Genomic DNA, 22,257 nt, shown 5'->3' on the forward strand with positions numbered 1-22,257 from the left:
ATTACCCTTTTTCTTTTTGCAAAATAACACCACCTAGTGTTCTCTATTATAATAACAACAACAATGATAATATTTAAAATAAAAATACTTTAATAATTTAATAATTGATTTGGAATATAAGGTCACATCAATTTTAGTAAAATATTTTATATATTTTTAAAAAGAAAATGATATCATCAACTATCTAAAATTTTTCCTAACTCGTAAGCAGGAGATAATCAATTGCTCAAATTCATGTCATTTTGTATTGACAATAATATTAGTATCAACAACGAACTAAGCATCAATTGATTACTTTTTTATTATAAAAGTAATTTTATAATTGGTAGATTACGAGAAATTTATAATTTACTAGATTATGAAAAATCTAAAATAAAAAATAATTATGTAATAATTATATTTATAAAAAGTAATTTAAAAATATTTAAGATGTTAAAATCTGTAATATCTTTAAGTGTTTATATTTTTATATAAAATATATAAAAGATGAAATAATTTTAAAATAAAATAATTTATTTTATAAAATAAGACTAATTCTAATTAACTTACAATAGCAATTATATAAAAATATATATGGGTAGATACATTTGGGGAGTTATAGTGTTAAGCCATATAGGGCAATAATTTTTACACCTTTTGAAAGAAAAAGTTATATTTATGCTTTTGATTTGACATATAGGTGGGGATTTGCTGTTTATTAGATATTAAAAATATTTATTAATATATATTTACATAATTAAATTAAATATAAAATTATTATTAATTATTATGAAATAATAATTTGATTTGGACTGGCTTAATTACAAAAAACACTTTCTTCGAGGTCAACATGACGGTTTCGACCTTCAACAGGTAGTCACATGTAAAACACAATGAGTTTAGTTAAAGGGAAAAGGAAAAAGCAAAAAATAAAAATAAAAAAGCAAATTGTGAGCTATTATTAGCATTTTGTAAACCTACTTTTGAGAACAACATACCCTTTTTCTTTATTGGGCAAAAAGACCGGGAAAGAAATTTGAAGAAATGTTTTTTTTTTAAATTAAATTTTTAAAATTTTAATTTTGGTTGAATTCGTTTAATTAAATTTTATTATTAGTCGTTTATAACGAGTAAAGTTATAAATTTAGGGTGAGATACGATACGATATATTTAACTTACTTTTTATCTCACGTTACAATATCATTATAATATCTAATATTACCGCCACCACTATTTCTATATTAACGGCAAATAAATTCATTGCCCATCCAAATCCAACCTTCATAAATGTTTTCTAATTGTATCATTACATTATTAGTTCCTATACTTTTAAAATTTTAAATTTTAATCTTGACATAAATAACAACAATTAAATTAATTAACTAGTATAAGAAATGTGGCATAACATTATACATATAATAATGTTTTTAATATTAGATTTTAGAAATAATAAAATTTAATTTAATAAATTCAAAAATTATTATTTAGTCAGATTAAAATTTTAAAATTAAAAAAATTACAGGGATTAAAAATAACTAAATAAAAAATTATTTTATTAAATTCATTTGTGTAATATTTTGAAATAAAAATATACTCACTTGACACGTATAAAAAATATTACAATGAATATTAATTTTAACAAAATTAATAATTAAATTTACATTTTTTAATTAGAAATATAAAAAGACTAATTTTCTGAAATAAAAATTTTAATTTTTTGGACTAAATTTCATTGAAGGAAGAATATTTTATTTAAAGAGTTATGGAGTAGAAATGTTGATTGGAGGTCCGCTATTTGCCTCACACTTATCCCACACAAAAGTAGATAGGAATTAGGATAACGTAACAGGTGATGTACAATAGGTCCATAACTCTTTTAACAAAATGCGTCTTCATTTTATTCATAACATTTATATTATCTGTCCCACCTTTCTCTATGGCTTCTTTCCCTTCATTTGCTAGCACCGGCACTCTCAAGCTCGAACCAGACTCCACAAAGCACTCCACCGTTTCTCTTTTAACACGTAAGGTATTCAAAGCAACACAAGTTCTGTTTTCTCTTTCCTGGGTATTTAAAATTCTCAATTTTCAATATAAGTTTACAAGAAATGGGTTTTGATATTTATATGCATTGATGCTAAGTTGCATATTGATTTTCTCAGAGTCCAAGCATATCTTATCCCAAGAGTCAAACATCTACCCCATCAGAGTCTCTGAACTTCCAAGAATCACTATCACTCATAACAGATGGTTCAAAGATTGAAACATCTTGTTATGTCCCTCTTTTGCAAGAATGTATTGAGAGGACTTCGTTTTCGGGGGCTCAAAATTTTCATTCTCATATCATCAAGACTGGAACTCATCAAGATGTGTTTGTAATGACATTCCTTGTCAATGTTTATGCCAAATGTGGATCCATGGAAAATGCTCAAAAAGTTTTTAACAAGTTACCTAGAAGAAATGTTGTTGCTTGGACAACTTTGATGACAGGCTATGTTCATAATGATCAATCAGATGTTGCCATTTCTGTTTTCCAAGAGATGCTCGAATTCGGGTCTTTTCCGACGAATTATACTCTGGGAATTGCTTTAAATGCATGTTCTGCAATAAACTCGGTTGAATTAGGGAAACAAATCCATGGATACAGTATTAAATACCATATTGATCACGACACAAGTGTTGGGAACTCACTTTGTAGCTTATACTCCAAATGTGCAAACTTGGATTCTGCTATTAAGGCTTTTCTAAAGATTGGTGAAAAGAATGTAGTTTCATGGACTGCTGTAATTTGTGCTTGTGGAGATAATAGTAAAGCTCTAAAGGGATTGAGATTCTTCACTGAGATGCTTGCTGATAATGTTGAGCCTAATGAATTCACTTTGACAAGTGTTTTGAGTATGTGTTGTACAATGCTATCTTTGAGCTTTGGGGTACAAGTTCATTGTTTAAGCATTAAGCTTGGATATGAACCAAACCTCAGAATAAGGAACTCTATCATGTATTTGTATCTCAGATGTGGGCGGTTCGGTGAAGCACTTCGGCTGTTCAATGGTATGGAAGACATGAGTTTGGTTACGATGAATTCGATAATTGCTGGCTATGGTGAAATGATGGAACTAGCAAAGGATGATCTTTCAGCTTACTGTAATGGAACCGAGGCTCTCAACGTTTTCTCGAAATTGAATAACTCCGGATTCAAACCGGATATATATTCCTTCTCGAGTATTTTAACTGTATGTAGTAAGATGTTTGCTTTAGAACAAGGGGAGCAGGTTCATGCTCAGACACTTAAAACTGGGCATCTGTCTGATATGATAGTGGGAACTGCATTGGTTAATATGTATAACAAATGTGGAAGCATTGAGAGAGCAAGCAAAGCTTTTCGGGAGATGTCTGCTAGAACATTGATATCATGGACTTCAATGATTGCTGCTTTTGCACAGAATGGGCAAACTCAACAAGCACTGCAACTATTTGAGGATATGAGACTGATGGGAGTAAGACCGAACCAGGTAACCTTTGTCGGTGTTTTATCGGCTTGTGCTCATTCCGGTATGGTAAATGAAGCACTCGGGTATTTCGAGACAATGCAAAAGGATTTTAAGATCAAGCCTGTTATGGACCATTATTCATGCTTAATTGACATGTTTGTGAGGTTGGGATTATTAAACGAAGCTTTTGTTATGATCAAGAAGATGGATTTTCCTCCCAATGAGTCTATATGGTCTCTATTGCTTGCAGGATGCAAAAGAGATGGCAAGACTGAATTGGGCTTCTATGTTGCTGAAAAGTTACTCGAACTGAAGCCGAAAAATACCGAGACTTGTCTCTTGCTGTTAAATATGTACAAATCCGCAGACAGATGGGAAGATGTATCGAAAGTACAGGAACTGATGAAAGAGAAGAGACTTAAAAAGTTAATGGATTGGAGCTGGATTAGTATTCATGACAAGGTCTATTCATTCAAACCCGACGAGAGGCAAGCGTACGGAGCTGAGATGTATGATTACTTGGATCAATTACTTGATAAAGCAAAGAGTCTTGTTGGATATCAATCACTTGAAAGTTTTGAGTTACTCGAAGTAGAAGAAGAAGAGGGGAAAACATTACCTTCAAATGTTCAACATAGTGAGAAATTGGCTGTAGCATTTGGGTTATTGAACATGCCTAATGCTGCACCAATACGAATCATTAAGAATATAAGCATGTGCAGGGGTTGCCATAATTTTATGAAGGCTATTTCTTCACTTAATGCAAGGGAAATCATCGTTAGGGATAGCAAACGGCTCCATAAATTTGTGAATGGGCAGTGTTCTTGTGGGGATTATGGGGGTTTACTTTGATGAGTTAGGGCAGCTTCTCATCATTCCATTTTTTTACCCCTCAGTGTACGAAGGTTGAATTAATGACATTTCATGCAAATTCTTTTGTCTATGATATTCATGAATATTCCAAAGGGTAAACTAAACTAGGTAATTCTGATTCCGATACGAACATAACAATGAATATACCAAAAACATGAATTATTAACGGGTCAAAATTTTATAAATATATAACATCTTACACACAAATTACAATACAAACTCCAAGACAAAGAGATTTCCAGGTAAAGCCAACTCTAAAATGTCAAAGTCTGTGTACTTCGTGGACTAGTATTTTTACAACAGATGGCATTTACTGAAGGAAACAAGCTATGAATCAAAAACAAGAGAGCTTTACAAACACTATCCATCCAAAAGGTATAAATAAAAACTATAGTTTCCTATTTCTCATGGGGCAAAGAGAGGAGTTTGGTGGGCCAAGTCGGTCGTACCGTTGACCTCAAGGTTGTAATACAACATAAATGCCATTGAAATACTGGCAATGTTGTGGGATGACAGGTCAACGTCTTTTACTCCTAGATTTGGTGATCCTAGTTTTGCTTGATTCATTTGGTGGTTTCCATATTATCTCCTCGAGGTTGCTATAAAATGCCTGGTAAAACTGCGCGAAAAATATGGATTGTTTATGTTGGAATCCAAAACTAAAGAAAACAAACTTGACATGTGATTGAAACGAGGGAACTAACCTTTAGGTATTCTCCGGCATCACCAGCTGCTTTTTGCATATCTACCATTAAAAATGTGGGAGCAACCTCGAAAACCTTCAAAAAGTACAATCCGAATGGCAAAAGGAAAAGGAAATTAGTAGTAGACTAAATTAAAAGGTTGGTGTGGAATCAGCAGGAGTTGAACCTACTTCGAGGATAACTGACAAATGAGAATTCTTATTAGCTGAAAGACCTTCAACTCTCATCTGAAACACATAATCATAGTTTAGATGACAATGGAAAAACTATGGGAAACAGTTTTCTCCACTCAAAACTGATGAAATAACTGGTAAACAAAGAGAATAAATCGTTGTGAAGGAACAAGAGGAACTTGTTAATGCTAGACTGAAAATACAAATTTAAATGAAGAACAAATCTGGTAAAAGCAATGCTAATAGCTTGATTTACATACCTTATAATTACGAATATGTGTCTTATAGCCCATTGATTGAGCAACAACTTCCATGCTAGAAAGAACCACCCTTGCTGGCTTTTGTGAAACAAATCGTGTCTGGTACTTCATATTGTCCTGACAGAAAGGATAATATGTTCATTTAACTTAATATTAAACACATACAGTTGACTGCCTCGCAGAAACATATACTGAAGGCTAAAACCAAGAAATTGCCATATATGATTTCCAGCAATGACTTCCAGGTGAAACTAATGCTCATAAACAGATAGCATTAGAAATCAAAAGGCAAAGAAAAGCCTAGCAGCTTTTCTGATCATGCTTTTTGGTTGGAAAACCTAGGAGCACATAATTGATACCTTCAAAAATGGTGACGAGGTAATTATAAAACAATTTATTAAAAGAACTCTACCTTCCCACGGTCAAAAAGCGTTGCAAGGTTCAAGCCTTGAGAAAGAATGATCAAGTCAAATGCATTAAGACTCAAAGGACCCATATCCTCATTTCCTGAAGGCTCATTACCCCTTTCTTCCTATAGCAATATAATATTAATAATTAAGAGTTAGAAATTAATCACAAGAACGGACTCAAACAAACAAATAAACCCAATTCAGACACAAACATAATGAAACTTTGTTTAAGTTATTTATACAAAAACCAAACTATAATTTTATAGCATATTAAGCTTAAGTTGTTAAATACCTTATCAACCTCTGGATCATCAAAAACAGCATTTACTTCATCCAAGTTAATATCTTCATACTCAAGAAGTCTGACAGGAACATAGCCCTTGTTAAACCACTCATCGCTCCTGATTTGCTCAATTGTAATACGCTGTGCACAAAGAGATGGGAGATTTCTTACTACCAAGCAAAATGAAACATTGAAAACAAACTAAATTTACTAAAAACACAGCCAAAAAAAAAAAAAAAAAGGTATACCATATAATGGTAGGATTGGTGCACTTAGTTTCAAATATGAGACCAGAATCCTTCATGGTTGCACTGGTTATAAGTTATGCAAAGTAAAGAGTCAAAGCAATCCATATAGAAACATGAGTTTATGGCAGTCAGCACGAGGCTATCAGAACACCAAGAACCAATTAAATAATGACTCCTTTAAGCCATCAGAAAGGAGATAGTATTCTTGTGGTTCATTAGCTTGCATATTTCTATCTCAACTTCTACTAGATTAGGTTGATCATTTCTGTTTTAGGGTGCATTCCAGGATGCCTTGAATCCACATCATCAATTTCTACATCCTCGTGACACATTGCAATAATATCATGCAGATAAAAGAGTTCAAATTTGTTGGACAACAAGTACTTACAGTTTGAGGATTTGGGTCTAGAATTCTATGAATCAAGGATTTCGCGCCCACAGGAAACCAAGAAGGGCAAGAAAAGTCTGCTCTCTCAATCTGCAGATCAAAAGAAAATCTAAAAGGCAAAAACAGCAGCTATAAAGTAGTGACTACTTAGAATGAATTTTTTTTGGCAATTATGTCCTGAATCCAGAAGGAAAGTTAAACACAATAATGATAAACTAGTACACATGAAAACAATTCACACCTTACTGTAGAGAGTGGTGAGATCAAGCTCGTCAAATGGAAGATAACCTGCCATCAAAACATAAAGGATGACCCCACAAGACCAAACATCTGCCACAGCACCATCATATCCCTTGTGACTTAGCACCTATAAAAGAGATTATATACTGATTTAAGATGTATGCAACAGCACAAAATAGACCATTAAATTAAGGAGCATTCATCACAAAAGCTAACTACTCTTGTGATTACTACCTCTGGTGCCACATAGTTTGGAGTTCCACAAGTTGTCCGGAGGAGGCTAACTCCCTAAACGTAAATATCACCAAATAAAAACCCATGTGATTATACCACTGTTAACCTATGTTATTGACAAGGGAGGAACACAGAAAGGTTCACCCTTCATTTAATTTCTTACTTGTTCCGGCAACGCGCTAAGGCCAAAATCTGAAATCTTTAAATTTCCTAGGGAGTCAAGTAAAAGATTTTCAGGCTGCATATAGAAGCAAACAATTGTCAGAAATTATGAAATCAAACAAATAGAAAAATTACATTCTAGATTCTACCAAAAAGAACACCTTCAAATCTCTGTGGTAGACTCCCTTACTATGGCAATATTCCACACCATCAATTAGCTGTTGGAAGAATCTTCTAGCTTCCGCTTCACTAAGACGACCTTTATGAACCTGCATGAATACCATCACTCTTTAGTACTCACGGAAACGAAAAGACCCTATAGTACAAACGAAATTGGTTTTGATTTACGATACTTACTATTTTATCAAATAATTCACCACCGGTAATGAACTCCAAGATTATATAAATCTTAGTTCGGCTTGCTATGACCTTAACAAATAAAAAAATTTCCATTTTTAGAAACACACCAAGCATGCAAATTATGGAATTTCATACTCTAATAATACTTCTAAGTTACTTACCTCGTGCAAACGAACAACGTAAGGATGTCTAACAAGCTTCATTATAGATATCTCCCTTTTGATCTGCATTAATTAATAGACATAAAAGAATTCAAACTTCTAGATCATACTGAAGCATGATTACTAGAGCTGATTAAGCAATGAAAATTTACCAAATTCACCTTTAATTCAATAAAAACACATATAAAATAAGATTAAACAAAAACTATCCTTTGTATCAAATTAAAGAACTTTCTCATAAAATTTCTCGGTAAAATATATAAAGAAAAGTGAAAATTTGACCTGATCAACCATCTTGTGTTTAATAATGGTGCTACGATCGAGGACTTTCATGGCAACGCTTTCGCCGGTCTCCGTATTTTGGGCGAACTTAACCTTAGCGAAGGTTCCTTCTCCTATAGTTCTTCCAATCTCATACTTCCCTACTTTTCTCACCACCATCGTTGATTTTCTTCCGATTTTCTCAGTCTTAGCATTCCACTTTCTCTCTCGCCAAACAAAGAAAAGAAAAGAAAAAGATCAAAAGATAAAAGCGAAGAGCTTTTCGGTCCAGAAGCAGATATTCAAAACCAAAGCGTGTTAGTGGAAATCTCTTAGCTTTTTTGGAATTTAAAATTGCTACCACTTCCTGATAAATTAAATAATTATAGTATTATTACAGTACAAAAAATGCAGGACAGAAATAAAAATAAAAATAATTCTGAATATAGATTTTTTTTTTTGAGAAAGAGAAATCTCAATAAAAAAAATGTACGGCCACTAAAATATAGGTAGAATTTTAATAAACGGCGAAAGAACTTAGGAACAAATGGAGGCCGGAGGGATTTTAGGTTTTGACCGTTTGGTGGAGAGAGGGGGTAATTTTTATTTGGTTTAAGGGAAAATTCCACTTAAGGCCACTAAACTATTAGTAAATTTATGTTTTGGTCATTCAACTTTAAAAAATTACAAAATAGTCATTGAACTATTCAAAAGCTTTCATTTAAATCACCAAACAATTTGAAAGTTTTTATTTAAGTCACTGAGCTGTTAAGTTTTCTTTTTTAAAAAGTTCGGCTAGCGAGCTCCAAAAGATTATTTGACAACTGGTACAGTTGATCGGTTCCCATCGATGAGTAGAAGAACATACCTTAAATTCAAGTCGATCTGACAGTCGGTGTTAAAGATCGAAGAAGAAAGTTTTTTGGATTTTGATTTGTAAATTCATGACGTTTAAAGTTGCTTAATATAAAAAATGAATTATAAAACAGAAGTGGAATGAGAGTTTTCGATTAGTGTAGGCAGTGCGGATAATGAATTCCATACAACAACGATTTTAACATCTCAAAGATTTAAATGGAAACTTTTGTATAGTACAGTGACTATTTTGTAACTTTTTAAAGTTGAATGATAAAAAACGTAAACTTACTATTAGTTTAGTGGCCTTACCTTAAATTAAATTGGGTTAAATATCAAAGCTATACATAAACTTTGATTAAATGTGCAATTTGATGCATGAAATTTAATTTTGTGCAATTATACACATTAAACTTTGATTTTGGTTCAAATGTGTAGATAAACTTTTAGTTTTTATTTAATTTTACACATTTAAAGAAATTAACATATCAAATTGTTTTTATATTAGATAAGAATAATTATTTGTGGTACGTAAACATCAAATGATATATCGATAATAATGTTAAGGGCATGTGAAAATCGAATCAAATAAAAAATAAAAAATGCCATGTATAAAATTGCACAAAATAAAAGTTCTTGTGTAACATTGCACATTAAACCAAAATTCATGTGAAAAATTGAGATTTGTCCCAATTTAATTCCTCCAATTTTATTAGCAAAAGGGATAAAATAATATTTAGTCCTTAAATTTGATAACTTTTACATTGTGGTCTTTAATTTTTTGGTCCATTGTAGTATCGGAACTTGACAATTTTTTTTTCAATTTGGTCCATTAACTTGAATTTTGTTAAAGTATGATGATGTGACATTCCAAAATTATACAACGTTATTACCAGGGCATTTTATAAATTAAAATTTTTTTTATAAACTTTAAATTTTCATGTGATGACATGAGGTAATTTTAGAGTGTCATGTTATTACTCACGAATAGAATATTAGAATCCAAGTTCAATGACTAAACTGAAAAAAGTTGTCAAATTCCAAGACTAATTGGCAAAAAAATGTCCAAAAACCTTGAGAAAAGTTGTCAAGTTTAGAGACCAAATGTTGTTTTATTTTTTTCAAAAATATTTGTTCATTTACTTGTTTGATTTAAAATAAAAGTCGGATTGAAATATTTTACATTTCAATATTTAGATATGTAATTTAAAATTGATCTATAATTGATAACACGTATTCAAATTTAATAAAACTCAATTAGTACTGTTATTAATTGGGTTTTAATTTTAAATTAGATATGTAAAGAGATTAAATGTTTTAAATTAAAAGTAGCAAACTAAATTTCTAGAGTTCAAAAGAATATGGGACTGAACAGAAATAAACCTTTTTTTTGAGTAATTTTAGTTTGACTTAATATATCCTTTGGTATTCAATTTCAACATTTTTGTCTAATGTGGTATCTGTGTTATGCTTTTGTCTAATTTGGTACATGTATTTAATAAAATTTATATATTTTAGTACTTAGAAGTAAGTGTGTTAACCCTTTATTGTTTAATATAGGTTTGCGGTCGACTTGATGAAAAATAATTGTTAATATTATTAGGTTTCAAATTTTTTATGGTTTTGTTAAAATAATAAATTTATTGTTAATTGTGAATTTGTTTAAATTTATGTTTAATTTGTTAAGTACAGATGTGATTTATTTTCGATTTTAGGATTGATCGGATGAAAATTATTTGTTAATATTATTAACTAATTATGAATTTTCATCAAATTAACTCTAAAATCTAAATTAAACATTAAAAATTTAATACGATTATCTTCAAATATCGAAATGTATAATTTTATCAAATATAAATATAAAAAAAAGAAAAAAAGAAAAGAAAACCATATGTACCACTACTCAAATACTAAATTATGCCATTCGATGGCCATCAGTTAAGGGCTGAGCTGACTACTGCTTTCCTCTTCTATGGTTGGTGACAGGTCACCTGTTAGACTCAAATTTTGACTTTTTTTTTTTTTTTGAAACAGATCTAAAAAAAACTTCAAAAAAGAGAAAGAAAGAAATATAATAGGCATGTAAAATGATTTTAGTTTTTTTATTAATTTATTAATTTCAAAAGAATTTAAATTTTTAATTAATATTATTAAATAGGCAGGTAAAATGATTTTAAGGTTTTATTTAAAATATTTGAACTAATAAAAATACTCTTTGTTTTTTTTATTATATTACTAAATTACCATTTAAAAATAATTATAATCAAGTTTAAAAAGTGGGAAAAATATATTATAATAGTTATATTAAAATAAAATTTATGATAATTATAATACATTTAAATTTATTAATTGAAAAAGAAATATATTATAATAAAAAGGTTTTGATAATTATCTTATAGTTTTAGGTTTATTTAAATAAAAATAAAGAAGAAGTCTAAAATGAATTAGTATACGATAGTAATAGTAAAATAAATTTGTGAAAATTATAATAAATTTATATTTATTTGGAAAATGGAATAGATTACAGTAAAAGATGTGCTAATTATATTATAGATCTATTTAAATTACATTAAAATAATTATAATCTAATTTAGATTTACTAGTTAAAATGTTTTAAAAAGAAATTATGATAATCTAAAATAATTAGATATTCTAAATAATTTAGATTCGTCTTATTATTATTATTTAGTTGGTTTAGTTGAAAAATGCTTTCAACAATAATTTTAATCATTATTATTAAAAGTATTTAATGTGTTTATTATTTAGTGTAAATATTTTTCGTATTTATCATGGATTATTAAAATTGTTGCATGTTGTTTTATTTAATTTTTATTTTTAATTTAATATTTATTTTATGTATATCAATTTTTATTTTATGTATATCAATTTTTAGAGACTAAAATAATAAAGATTGAATAGTAGAAAAATATTTTCATTTTAACATTAAATACATATATTCATGTGCAATACACGTAACATAATTGATATATATTAATTATACTAATTAATTATTGTTTTGAATAATGTTGTTTTATATTAATTACATGAACTAAAATTAAATTATGCAATGAATATATTAAAAGTACTTTAATTATTATTTTAAATTTATTATTATAATATTTAAATTTTAACTAAATTAATATATTTTTAATTATATTTAACAAATTGAAAAAATATTATTTTACATTAATTACATTAATTAAAAATATAATATTTGAAAAATAATTAAAAATTAAACGCATAGAATTACATACAACATATGCAACAATAAAGACTAGCTTTAATAAGGTTAAAATGTGCCAGAAGTCCTTGTTCTTTTCAAAAATTAGGAATTTAGTCTCTAAATTTTTATTTCATATGATTTAGTCTTTCTATTTTTCAGATTTTAAATTCAGGTCCAACTCTTAACATTGCTAAGTTCTTTTTGTTAAATTTGTTGCTGTGACTTTTTTGAAAAAAAAACAACTCATTTGGCAGCCATGTAATTAAAAAAAATAAGTTTATAATTAACTTGAATTTAATAAAAAGATTTAATAGTGCTAATAGTTATATTTAAATTTTAAAATCTAAAAATAAAAAGACTAAAATTTTAATTTTCAAAAGTATAGCGACTTGCATATTTTAACCTTTTCAATAAAACCACGTATGAAATCTTAATTACCATCAAGGAATTAAATATTTCTATCAATTGAAAAGCATGCGATTGATGATTTTTTTTTTATGATGTGTTTTGGATAATTCGAATACTTTTACCATATATATATTTAAAAAACTATTTTTATTATATTATATTTTAATATTTTAATTTAAGTAAATTACACAAATAATCTCTCAATTATAAAAAAATTATTTTAGACACTAAAATAAAAAAACTTACAATTTAAGTACTCACGTTATATAGTTTAGTCATTTTTGTTATTTCCGTTTAGATCACAAACAATAAACTAATATGACAGTTAAAAAATTGATATAATAATATATCTATCCTCAACTTTTACATACTATATCGATTTACTCATATTTTTAAAAAATAACTCTAAAAATTACAAATATTCTCAATTTAATCTAAATTCTAAAAAATTTGAAGAAATGTATAAAAATACATAAATATTTTATATTAATATTAAACAAATATAATTATAATATATTAAATAAAATAAAAATCTCTCCGTCTCTCTCCTCTCCCCATCCCCATCGGACCTCCCCACTACCGTCCTTCTCCCCTTCCCTACCAGACCTCCCCACCACCGTCCCTCTTGAAACATAATCATCTTGTGGAAGCTGTAAGTACATAGAGCAAGGATTGTCAAAGTTATGCAAGGGTGCTGGCCGTGATGAAGATGCTGCAATAGTTTTCTTGAAACATAATGTGAGTGTCTTTTTCACGACCCAAACTTTTTCACGACCCAAACTTTGAAAATTTATGTCCTATATTCTAATTTATGGATTCCATAAAAGAATAAACAACTTAAGATAGAATTTTCATGCTTGATAGGAGGGGATTTTGGACCACAAAAACATGAGCTCTTGTTATATGTTTTCTTCCGGAAGTAATTGATGAGTTGATGAACAGTCTGAAGTTGATGAGAGAGACTTAGAATCAAGGTAATCTATTTGAACATTTAATCCCATTCCTCTAAATACTGACTAATTTGCAAATATATTAGAAGTGTCAACTATTTAGGGTGAATATCAAATATGCTTAGTCTTATGGTTCACTCATTTATTGTTGTTAAGATGAATCAAGTCTTTTATGGGAATTTGAGCGTAACGAAAATTTGCTTGCTATCATAATTGAAACTGAGAAGAAATCTTAATTTGTGGAGAAAACCGAGGGGAGAGGGACGGTGGTGGGGAGGTCCGTGGGGAGGGGAGAGGAAGAGGGATGAGGTGGGGAGATTTTATTTTATTTAATATTAATATAAAATTTAAATTTATTACTATATTTTTTAAAAATATTTATATATTTTATATATTTCTTTAATTTTTTAGAATTAGTATCAAATTGAGAATATTTGTACATTTTTAGAGTTGATTTTAAAATTAAGATTAAATTGATATAATATGTAACATTTGAAGACTAAATTTGTTATTATATCAATTTTTTAATTGCTATACTAACTTGGAAGTAACCAAAATTATCAAGCTATGTAATGTGTGGGTGCTTTAATTTATAATTTTTTATTTTGAGTGTCTAAAATAAAAGATTTTGATAGTTAAGTGACTATCAGTATAATTTATCCTATAGTTTATAGAAATTAATGAAAATTTTTATGCATTGCACACGTCAATTAGTTGTTTAAAAGTTGTATAATTTTTAATTTAATATTATTTTGGTCCTCTTGTAAAGAAAGATACGGAATGGATAAACATTAGTGCACCGTGAATATTTATTCATATCGGATAAGATTATGTATTTACTTTTTTAAAATTATTTTTAATTGTATTTGAATATTATCTAATTAAGATTTTGAAAATATTTTTTTTCGACACGACTACAGTTGAGCTTAGACTTGCATAGTAATTAGCTTTACATAGACTTTGAAATTTAGAGAGTTTTGAGTTTCACCTTGTATAAATCACATTATATGTTAAGTTTTGTTCAAATTTATTTTGATATAGTTAGTGGTAGATTTTAGTATTAAGTTTTTAGAAAGTGTAACTAAAATTTTTAAAAATTCGAGGGTTTTAATATGAAAATTTTACGAATCTAATTATAAATTTCAGAAAATTTAAAGGTTTAACGAGAATTTACAAGAAAAAAATTTGAAGTGTCTAACTGAATTTTTTTAAAAATTAAAAAATGTAATGAGAATTTTTAAAAATTTTCGAAGACTTTATAGTAGAAAAAACTCCCTAGACTTCAGTGAGCATCCGCCTTTAAATATAACTTTGCAATAATTAATTTGGATTGTAGTTATTATTGGAGTAAATTTTGAAGCAAAATCTTTGTTTATGTAGCTAGGAAAGGGGACAAAAATTAGAATGGGAAGAGGGTCAAAAGCTCGCCATTAGTGTTGATCTTGTCGCTGCAGCCAAACAATACGTACGATTTCTTATCGAGGTTGATAGGAGCCGGACCCTCTAAGATGGCCTTATCTTAGACCGGGCCATTTATAGGTCAATCTTGTAAGTCTAATAAAATTTTTCCTTTAATTTTTGCTTTGAATGACATTAATTAATTGCACCAAACATTTTTAAACTATATTAATTAATTGCACCAAACATTTTTAAACTATGTCCTTCACTTTTAATTAGTTCTTGAATTTTAATTTATTCTAATTACACTCTTAAACTATTGATGTTATATTAATTAGGTCTTTTAATTTTACTAAAATCGTTAATTTAATTGTTACATGACACGTTAGATCTTATGTAATATGATTTAAAATGAAAATTTTAAGAAAAATGAATCTTGTAAAAATAGATGTTTTAAAAATTCTAGTTTTGAGATTTTCAAAACGTTTACTAAGATTTATCATTCACTTTTTTTTAAGTTTTACTTTATATTTAGATTTTACTTTTAAAAGTTATGTGACGTATCATTTAACGGTTAAATTAACAACTTTAATAATAAAAGGACTTGATTAGTATAATATCAATAGTTTGTCAATGTAATTAAAATATTTTGAAGTTTGGAGACCGATTAAGAATGAAGGTTATAGTTTGGGGGTGTTTGGTGTAATTAACTTTAATATATTTATTCATATTCTCAGTGGTAAAAGTACCATTGAGGCCCTTATGCTACTAATCATATTGCATTTTTTCCTCTCTACTAAAAAAAGGGTAAATTAGTCATTATATATTAGATCAAAGAGCAATCAAAGAGCAAACTAGTCTTATTAAAATTTCATCCATTTTCATCGTTAAAAACTGGTCCCTATATGTCAGAATTAGATACACATGGCATGTCACATGTAACTGTATAATTTTTTTGTCAGTCATGTTAGTTTTTAATAGTAGAAATGAATAAGATTTTTAACAAAAAGGACCAGTTTACTCGTTGATCTAACATACAAAAATAAATTTATCTATTTTTTGAGTAAATGAAACAAAATGTAATTTAATTTTTATTATAGGTGCTTCCATATTACTTTTACCTACTCTTAATTTTAAGCTTTGACTATTCATTTACCTTTGATAATGTCCAAGCTTAGGTACAAATATTGTTGGCTTCCACTACTTGCCAAACATACGGAGTCTACGGTTTCGGAAGGCCCTTTGGTTGTGGCACTCGACAGTGAATGGATTTGGCATTGCCATAGGCTCAACCCAATACACTTTTAAACCATGGAACATAAATGCAACATTACATATATATGTTGTGATAGTGAATTTTTGCCAATTTGTGTATTTATTGTCTTTTTTAGGTACGGTAGAAGGCTGATTGTGAGGAACTCTATGGGAGAATCCTTGACAATCATAATGTCATGTCCTCAATTAGTACAACTTACAGGTGGATGTGAGTCCTTTCTTTGATCCTTAGATCCTGACATGCATATGTCTTTGGTCTATTCATGGTCAACCACTTTAAAAGCATCCCAACCTTAAGTAGCTTTCAATATGACGGGATATCATTGGCGAGGTTCTACGTGTCCCTCATAGACCGAAGGGTACGACACCCGTCTCTGGCTAGGTTGGGGGAGTGAACTCCACATGTCACATTCTCATGCCTTGACGTGCTTGGATATTGGTGAGGTACTGGTGAAGCACTAGTGGCGAGGTATTCTAAGTGCAAATTAGAGAATCTATTTGTTCTAGGCAAGTGACCAATCTATTTTCATTAGGAAAATTTAGTTCAGATTGAATGAGTTCACGTTAAGTATACGTGGTTAAAACTGCAACAAATTTTAAATTGGTTGAGCTTGTATTAATACTTGTACTGTGACTCATTTAGTGAATTTACCTCTGAATAAGATTCCAAAGACAAGTTTATCAGACAACATAAACAAAATTCGGTATTTGAATGTTAATGTTTGAAATATATCATTTTGTAAAATTAGACGTCGATAATGGTAATATATCGTAAAAAAAAAAAAAGATAGAATTTTACATAAAAATCCTTTAGATAAAAAATTACAAATAGAGGAGAAAAAACTTCATTATGTCAAATTCGAATGATATAAGAAGAGAGACGATGAAGTCTATTTATAGTTTTAAAATTTTATTCTAATAAAAGTCGAATAGAAATCATCTTAATCTAATCAACATCAAATAGATAAAATAATACAGTAAGATTAAAACTCCTATCTTACTACTTGTTTTTATTTTAACACATTTTCATTTCTTATTGCAACATCCTAGTGAAATCATTCCAATCCAATTACAATAGAAATGGACTTCTATGGGTCAAACTAGCTTTAAGACAATTGAATCTTTTGACTAACCAGATTAAAGATCCTGGAGAATTCATATCAACAGTGAGTTGTCAAAGTAACTTGAGTCGAATCAGACGGAAACTTCCTCTCTTAACACAGTCTCTTTTGCAGCATTTCTTGGTGAGCAAAGCTGTGAATCCGCTACCTTCAAGCTGAAACATATTCAAAAACAGCAAGTGGATGTTTCAGGTTTAAGCATGTTAGAAAATAATGAATCTTTGACTAATTTTGTGAACCATAAAAATTATGATGTCTTATACAGCTTATATTTATGAAACATATCTTGAGACGTTGGGTTTTTGGAATTCTGGAACATGACTTATGATAATCTTGTAGATATTCAAATCAAAACACATGTATTTTAGACTCAAACTTTAAGCAAACTTGATTTTTTTTCCCTCCCCTTGTCCACTTCATGTTTGATTTTAAGTGTTGGGAAAAAAAATATTTATCTTGGTTGAGTGGAGAAAGGGACCAATGGCATTTTATATAGTAATTCCAAAAAACTTTAATATGATACAATGATTTTGGGAGGTGATTCCTTACGCGTACCATGAATATTAGTATAAATGACTTTGGTCAATGTACCTTAATGGGTCTTTGAATATAGAAAATACATTGACCTAATGTGTTTTATATATTGTATGCAGTCATGTACGTACAGCTAACAACTCAAAATCTGTACCGAGATAAGCATCCCCCCCCCCCCCCCAAAAAAAAAAAAACAAACATATATGTGATTGAATGAATGCCTCTAAATTTCCGAACAAAATGCTCACCTTTTGTCGACGATGACCACGGAACGGAGCTCACAATTGTCGAAGCTGAAAAAGGCCCACATCAGACCAGGTCAAAATTTGAAAGCAAAGAATATATAATCGAGTCTTTGTCTGAAGAAGAAGAAAAGAAAATGGAGACAATGTATAAGGCCCACCGTTTGCATAAAGCTGTTCTAGCTGTTGGATGACAGTCGTTTTCAAGTACATTTAGTATTTGTTGAAGTATTATGCCATGACTCACAATCACAATCTCTTGTTCTGGCCTTGTCCATAGCCTGCAATATATATAAACTGGTGAATTATTTCTCAATCCTAAATTGTTGATAAGGAATTAGAATTTACCATTTAATAAAAAGAACCATTCGAGCAGCCATTTCCTCTTCGGACTCTCGAACGTGTGGATTCCACAAGCTGTCATCTTCACCATCCATCTGCACATGCAAAACTCTTTGAATACTGATATTTAATGAAGATATAATCTATATCAGCATCTTATGGTTAAAGGAACTTGCCATTGAGAAATCAATGGAAGGGAAAAGAGCCTGACACTCGCTGACCCTTCTCCTCATATCACAAGGACGAACACCCTGTATTGAATTGGAGGATGCGTCAGTATATTATGCATATATTGAACTCCAATCATGGTTGGAGTAAATCAAGAAGGAAGGCCTAGCATGAGAGATTTCAGCCATATATGGTATTACCATGCGGTCTCGACAAAGCTCAACTGCCATAATTTGGGGGTGATTGACACCTGCATCTTCGTTGCTTTCAGTACTACCGAAAACTCCAAAAGCAGTTTGCATGGTCCTGCAGTGATGATCATTTACACTCATCAACTATCTTTATCTAAAACTGAAATGTATTTGAAAAATACAAATATTCCCTTGATTTCTTTTTCAGAGACTGAGATATTCCATTGAAATTCAGGCAAAACTGAGCTTTATACCTGCATAAGGGGGAAGTTACGACTAACTCAATCCTCTTAAGTAGCCCACTAGCATGAACATCGTTCCGCAGTTTACCAACCTGAAATAAAAAAGGTAGAAATTAATATGATTATATCAAAAACTGGATTAATTCATTTCAGGATTGAAGATTGATGATAAGCTAGCCATTGAATGTTGTGGGATTACCTGGTGCAGGCCCAGTGGGGAAAGTTGGGCATCAAATAGGTGAGGGGACAACAGTGCTTCACGGTTAATGTCTCCTTCTACATTATGCATGGCTTGTCCATGCCTCACCTTAAAAAAAAAGATAAAAAAACTATGATTTAAAAAAAAAACAAAAGTTAAGCAAATAATTGGTACTAGGATGGTGTGAATATATATACCAGGTGGACAGTTTTGCAAAGCTGCCATGGGTATGTAAATTGAGCTGTTGTGGTCTTCATTTTCTGCATTTGGGAATTCAATTCAAGTAATAGAAGATGCTCGTAAGAACAAAAGGATGGGGAATAAAGGAGCAAAGAAAGAATGGGGATTGATAATAATTGACACAAATGGCTATAAAATTTTTTAAGGGAAATTGTAAGAAGTGAATGTAAAATGTAGCAGACCCTATATTTATACAGAGAGAGAGGGACTTGCAATGTATTTTCTATGTTGGCTCATATATCTTTACATGACTCGTAATTGAACAATTATGATAGAATAATGAGTATATTCGGTAGGTACGTATAGTCTGTTAGTAATCAATAAGGAAAAGGGACGGAATTTAAGAAGGAAATGACGAGAAAGACGATGTGATTGAACCAATTTTAATGCACGGGGCCCTGAAAATAATATTTAGTAGGATTTGACTTGCTATATTTCCCAACAACTCTCAAAATCTTCTCAGTTCATCATAAAGTATAATTTTCCTCAGTAATGGCCAAAACTAGCTAACTAATAATATTAGAAAACAAATAAATAATAAAATACCATTGAAATGCATACAATTTTCCTAGAAACCCCCAAAAGAATAAATATATTAAAAATGAAATGAATATCATTGACATGAAAACCACAAGTCTTATGTTAACTTACCAGAAAACTGAGAGAAAAAAAGGCAAGAAATCAAAGGAAAAATAGTTCAGTGTTTTCGGGGAAGAACTGTAGAAAGCTAATGGTATAATTAATGCTATATAGGATGGATATATATAAGCATGCATCGGGGAATGGAAAGGAATATCGTAGGCAGGGGTTTAGTTTGATTTTCTTGGTTGTAAAATTCAATCCATGCATACGTAAATCTGGGTTTGTTTGTTTTTCCTTTAGAAAAAAAAGAAAAGAAAAGACTTTAGTCGTTAGACTTGGTTGCCAATGTGAACAATCATGTTTTCCTTTCTAAACCAAGTCTCCTGTTGATTTATTAATCAAATCTTGACATATGAAGTATTCAAAGATTTTCAATCATACCCATCATTAATCTATAATTTATATATTCAAATTTAAAAAAAAAAACAGAACGACTAATACAATATATAAAATTACCTATAACATTTTCTCGACTCATTAATAGGAGAATAATGCACTTTAATGAACTCAAACTCAAGTCCTTTTACATTAGCAACAATTATTATATTAATCGAGCTAGTACTTAATCGACTCTTTATTATAATAATTAAAATAATGTTCCTTTAAAAAAAAATAATTGAAAGAGTATTAAAGGACAAATAAATTTATAATAACCTAAAACTGAAAATGCAAAAAATTAAAGAAGTAAAGTTTTCTCTGTACATACGAAGGCTATCATAAAAAAATATGTACCTAATTCTTGATAAAGGGTAGTCCAGACCGTATGATGATAATGACCCTAAAAGACATTTTAATTTGGGTTTTCAAACTTCGAGACCATATAATTAGTGCCTTTTTTTTATTATCATCATTATTATTTCAAAGGAAAGGTTTTTTTTTTTTCTATTTAAATTGATTTCTGTCCAAAAAGTTTTATCCAAAATTTGTAGAATTGGGTTTTAGGCAATTTCAACTTTCTTCTTATAAAGATAATACTATTTAGGTAAAAAGATGTTACAAGTCCCAGTACTTTTTAAACGTTGAGAATTTAGTCATTATACTTTTATTTCTTGGAATTTAGTTTCTCTATTTTTCATATTTTAAAATTCAGATCCAATTGTTAATCTTGTTAAATTTAAGTTAATTATAAAGTCATAATTTTAATTACATGGCTATCAAGTGAATTTTTTATTTAAAAAACGTTATAGCAACAAATTTAACAAAAAGAATAATAGTGTTAATAGACTTATTCATGGGTTGAGTTACTCGCCTAAGCTTGAAAGCCCGTTCAAAATTTGAGAGGGTTTGACTAAAAATATTAGGCCCAAAAATGAGATTGGGAAAAAAAAAAAAGACTTGTTTAAAATATGTGCCGGACTTGGGCATAAGCATTCAAGGTCTGAGCCCGACCTGACCTGACCCATTTTTATTTATAATGTAACGCCCCAATTTTCGGGAATCCTGTGAATGTTGGCATAGGTTTAATTATGTTAGTGGGCCTCTAGAAAGCCCAAACTTAAGATAGAGCCCGACAATTTTAGTTAATTTTTGTTCCATAACAAAAAGGGGGTGAAATTATGAAATAGAACCTATGTGAAAATGTTTGAAAATGCTATAGGCTAAATTGAAGTGACCAAATAAATAGGAGTGCAAAATAGGAGGATTTGCATGACAAACCTCCCATTTTACATGAAGTGGCCAGCCATCATGTTGTTGTAGACAAAATGTACACTTGATATCCATAATTTATGGTACAAATTGATACAAATTGATAATAGGTTAGGTAAATGTTTCATGATAATAGGTTAGGTAAATGTTCCATGGTAATAGGTTAGGTAAATGTTCCATAATAATGGGTTAGGTAAATGTTCCATGATAATGGGTTAGGTAAATGTTTCATGATAATGGGTTAGGTAAATGTTTCATGATAAGAATTTCATGTCTTTTGTATTAAAGAATTAAATGGATGAAATATGAAGTTTTATTAAAAGAAAAAGAGGTGAAAAGAACAAAGTTTTGTC

General features: G+C 29.7%; 4 protein-coding genes across 4 annotated transcripts; 1 reads left to right on the forward strand and 3 right to left on the reverse strand.

The window, feature by feature from the left end:
• The first annotated feature begins 1,776 nt into the window (after window positions 1–1,776).
• On the forward strand, window positions 1,777–4,401 carry LOC108457244 (putative pentatricopeptide repeat-containing protein At5g52630). Its single transcript, XM_017756199.2, has 2 exons — window positions 1,777–2,008; window positions 2,142–4,401. Exons 1-2 carry the CDS (start codon window positions 1,832–1,834, stop codon window positions 4,320–4,322), a joined length of 2,358 nt encoding a protein of 785 aa, XP_017611688.2. The 5' UTR covers window positions 1,777–1,831; the 3' UTR covers window positions 4,323–4,401.
• A 101-nt stretch (window positions 4,402–4,502) lies between these two features.
• On the reverse strand, window positions 4,503–8,801 carry LOC108457245 (CBL-interacting serine/threonine-protein kinase 8-like). Its single transcript, XM_017756200.2, has 14 exons — window positions 8,249–8,801; window positions 7,967–8,029; window positions 7,803–7,874; window positions 7,607–7,714; window positions 7,447–7,521; window positions 7,284–7,337; window positions 7,051–7,176; window positions 6,810–6,899; window positions 6,183–6,314; window positions 5,893–6,012; window positions 5,481–5,597; window positions 5,218–5,274; window positions 5,048–5,122; window positions 4,503–4,962 (listed from the first exon to the last, which is right to left on the reverse strand). The coding sequence occupies exons 1-14, from the start codon at window positions 8,405–8,407 to the stop codon at window positions 4,861–4,863; spliced, it is 1,350 nt and encodes a 449-aa protein (XP_017611689.1). The 5' UTR covers window positions 8,408–8,801; the 3' UTR covers window positions 4,503–4,860.
• An 8,424-nt stretch (window positions 8,802–17,225) lies between these two features.
• On the reverse strand, window positions 17,226–18,670 carry LOC128293842 (phosphoglycerate mutase-like protein 1). Its single transcript, XM_053029395.1, has 4 exons — window positions 18,582–18,670; window positions 18,395–18,514; window positions 18,240–18,284; window positions 17,226–17,612 (listed from the first exon to the last, which is right to left on the reverse strand). The coding sequence occupies exons 1-4, from the start codon at window positions 18,668–18,670 to the stop codon at window positions 17,531–17,533; spliced, it is 336 nt and encodes a 111-aa protein (XP_052885355.1). The 3' UTR covers window positions 17,226–17,530.
• A 48-nt stretch (window positions 18,671–18,718) lies between these two features.
• Window positions 18,719–20,625, reverse strand: LOC108455301 (phosphoglycerate mutase-like protein). The gene is made up of 6 exons (XM_017753880.2): window positions 20,267–20,625; window positions 19,573–19,635; window positions 19,376–19,483; window positions 19,189–19,268; window positions 18,944–19,049; window positions 18,719–18,826 (listed from the first exon to the last, which is right to left on the reverse strand). The coding sequence occupies exons 2-6, from the start codon at window positions 19,630–19,632 to the stop codon at window positions 18,719–18,721; spliced, it is 462 nt and encodes a 153-aa protein (XP_017609369.2). The 5' UTR covers window positions 19,633–19,635; window positions 20,267–20,625.
• Between the last annotated feature and the right edge of the window lie 1,632 nt (window positions 20,626–22,257).

The sequence above is a fragment of the Gossypium arboreum genome, chromosome 6 (assembly GCF_025698485.1).
Source record: "Gossypium arboreum isolate Shixiya-1 chromosome 6, ASM2569848v2, whole genome shotgun sequence".
Taxonomy (NCBI): Eukaryota; Viridiplantae; Streptophyta; class Magnoliopsida; order Malvales; family Malvaceae; genus Gossypium; species Gossypium arboreum.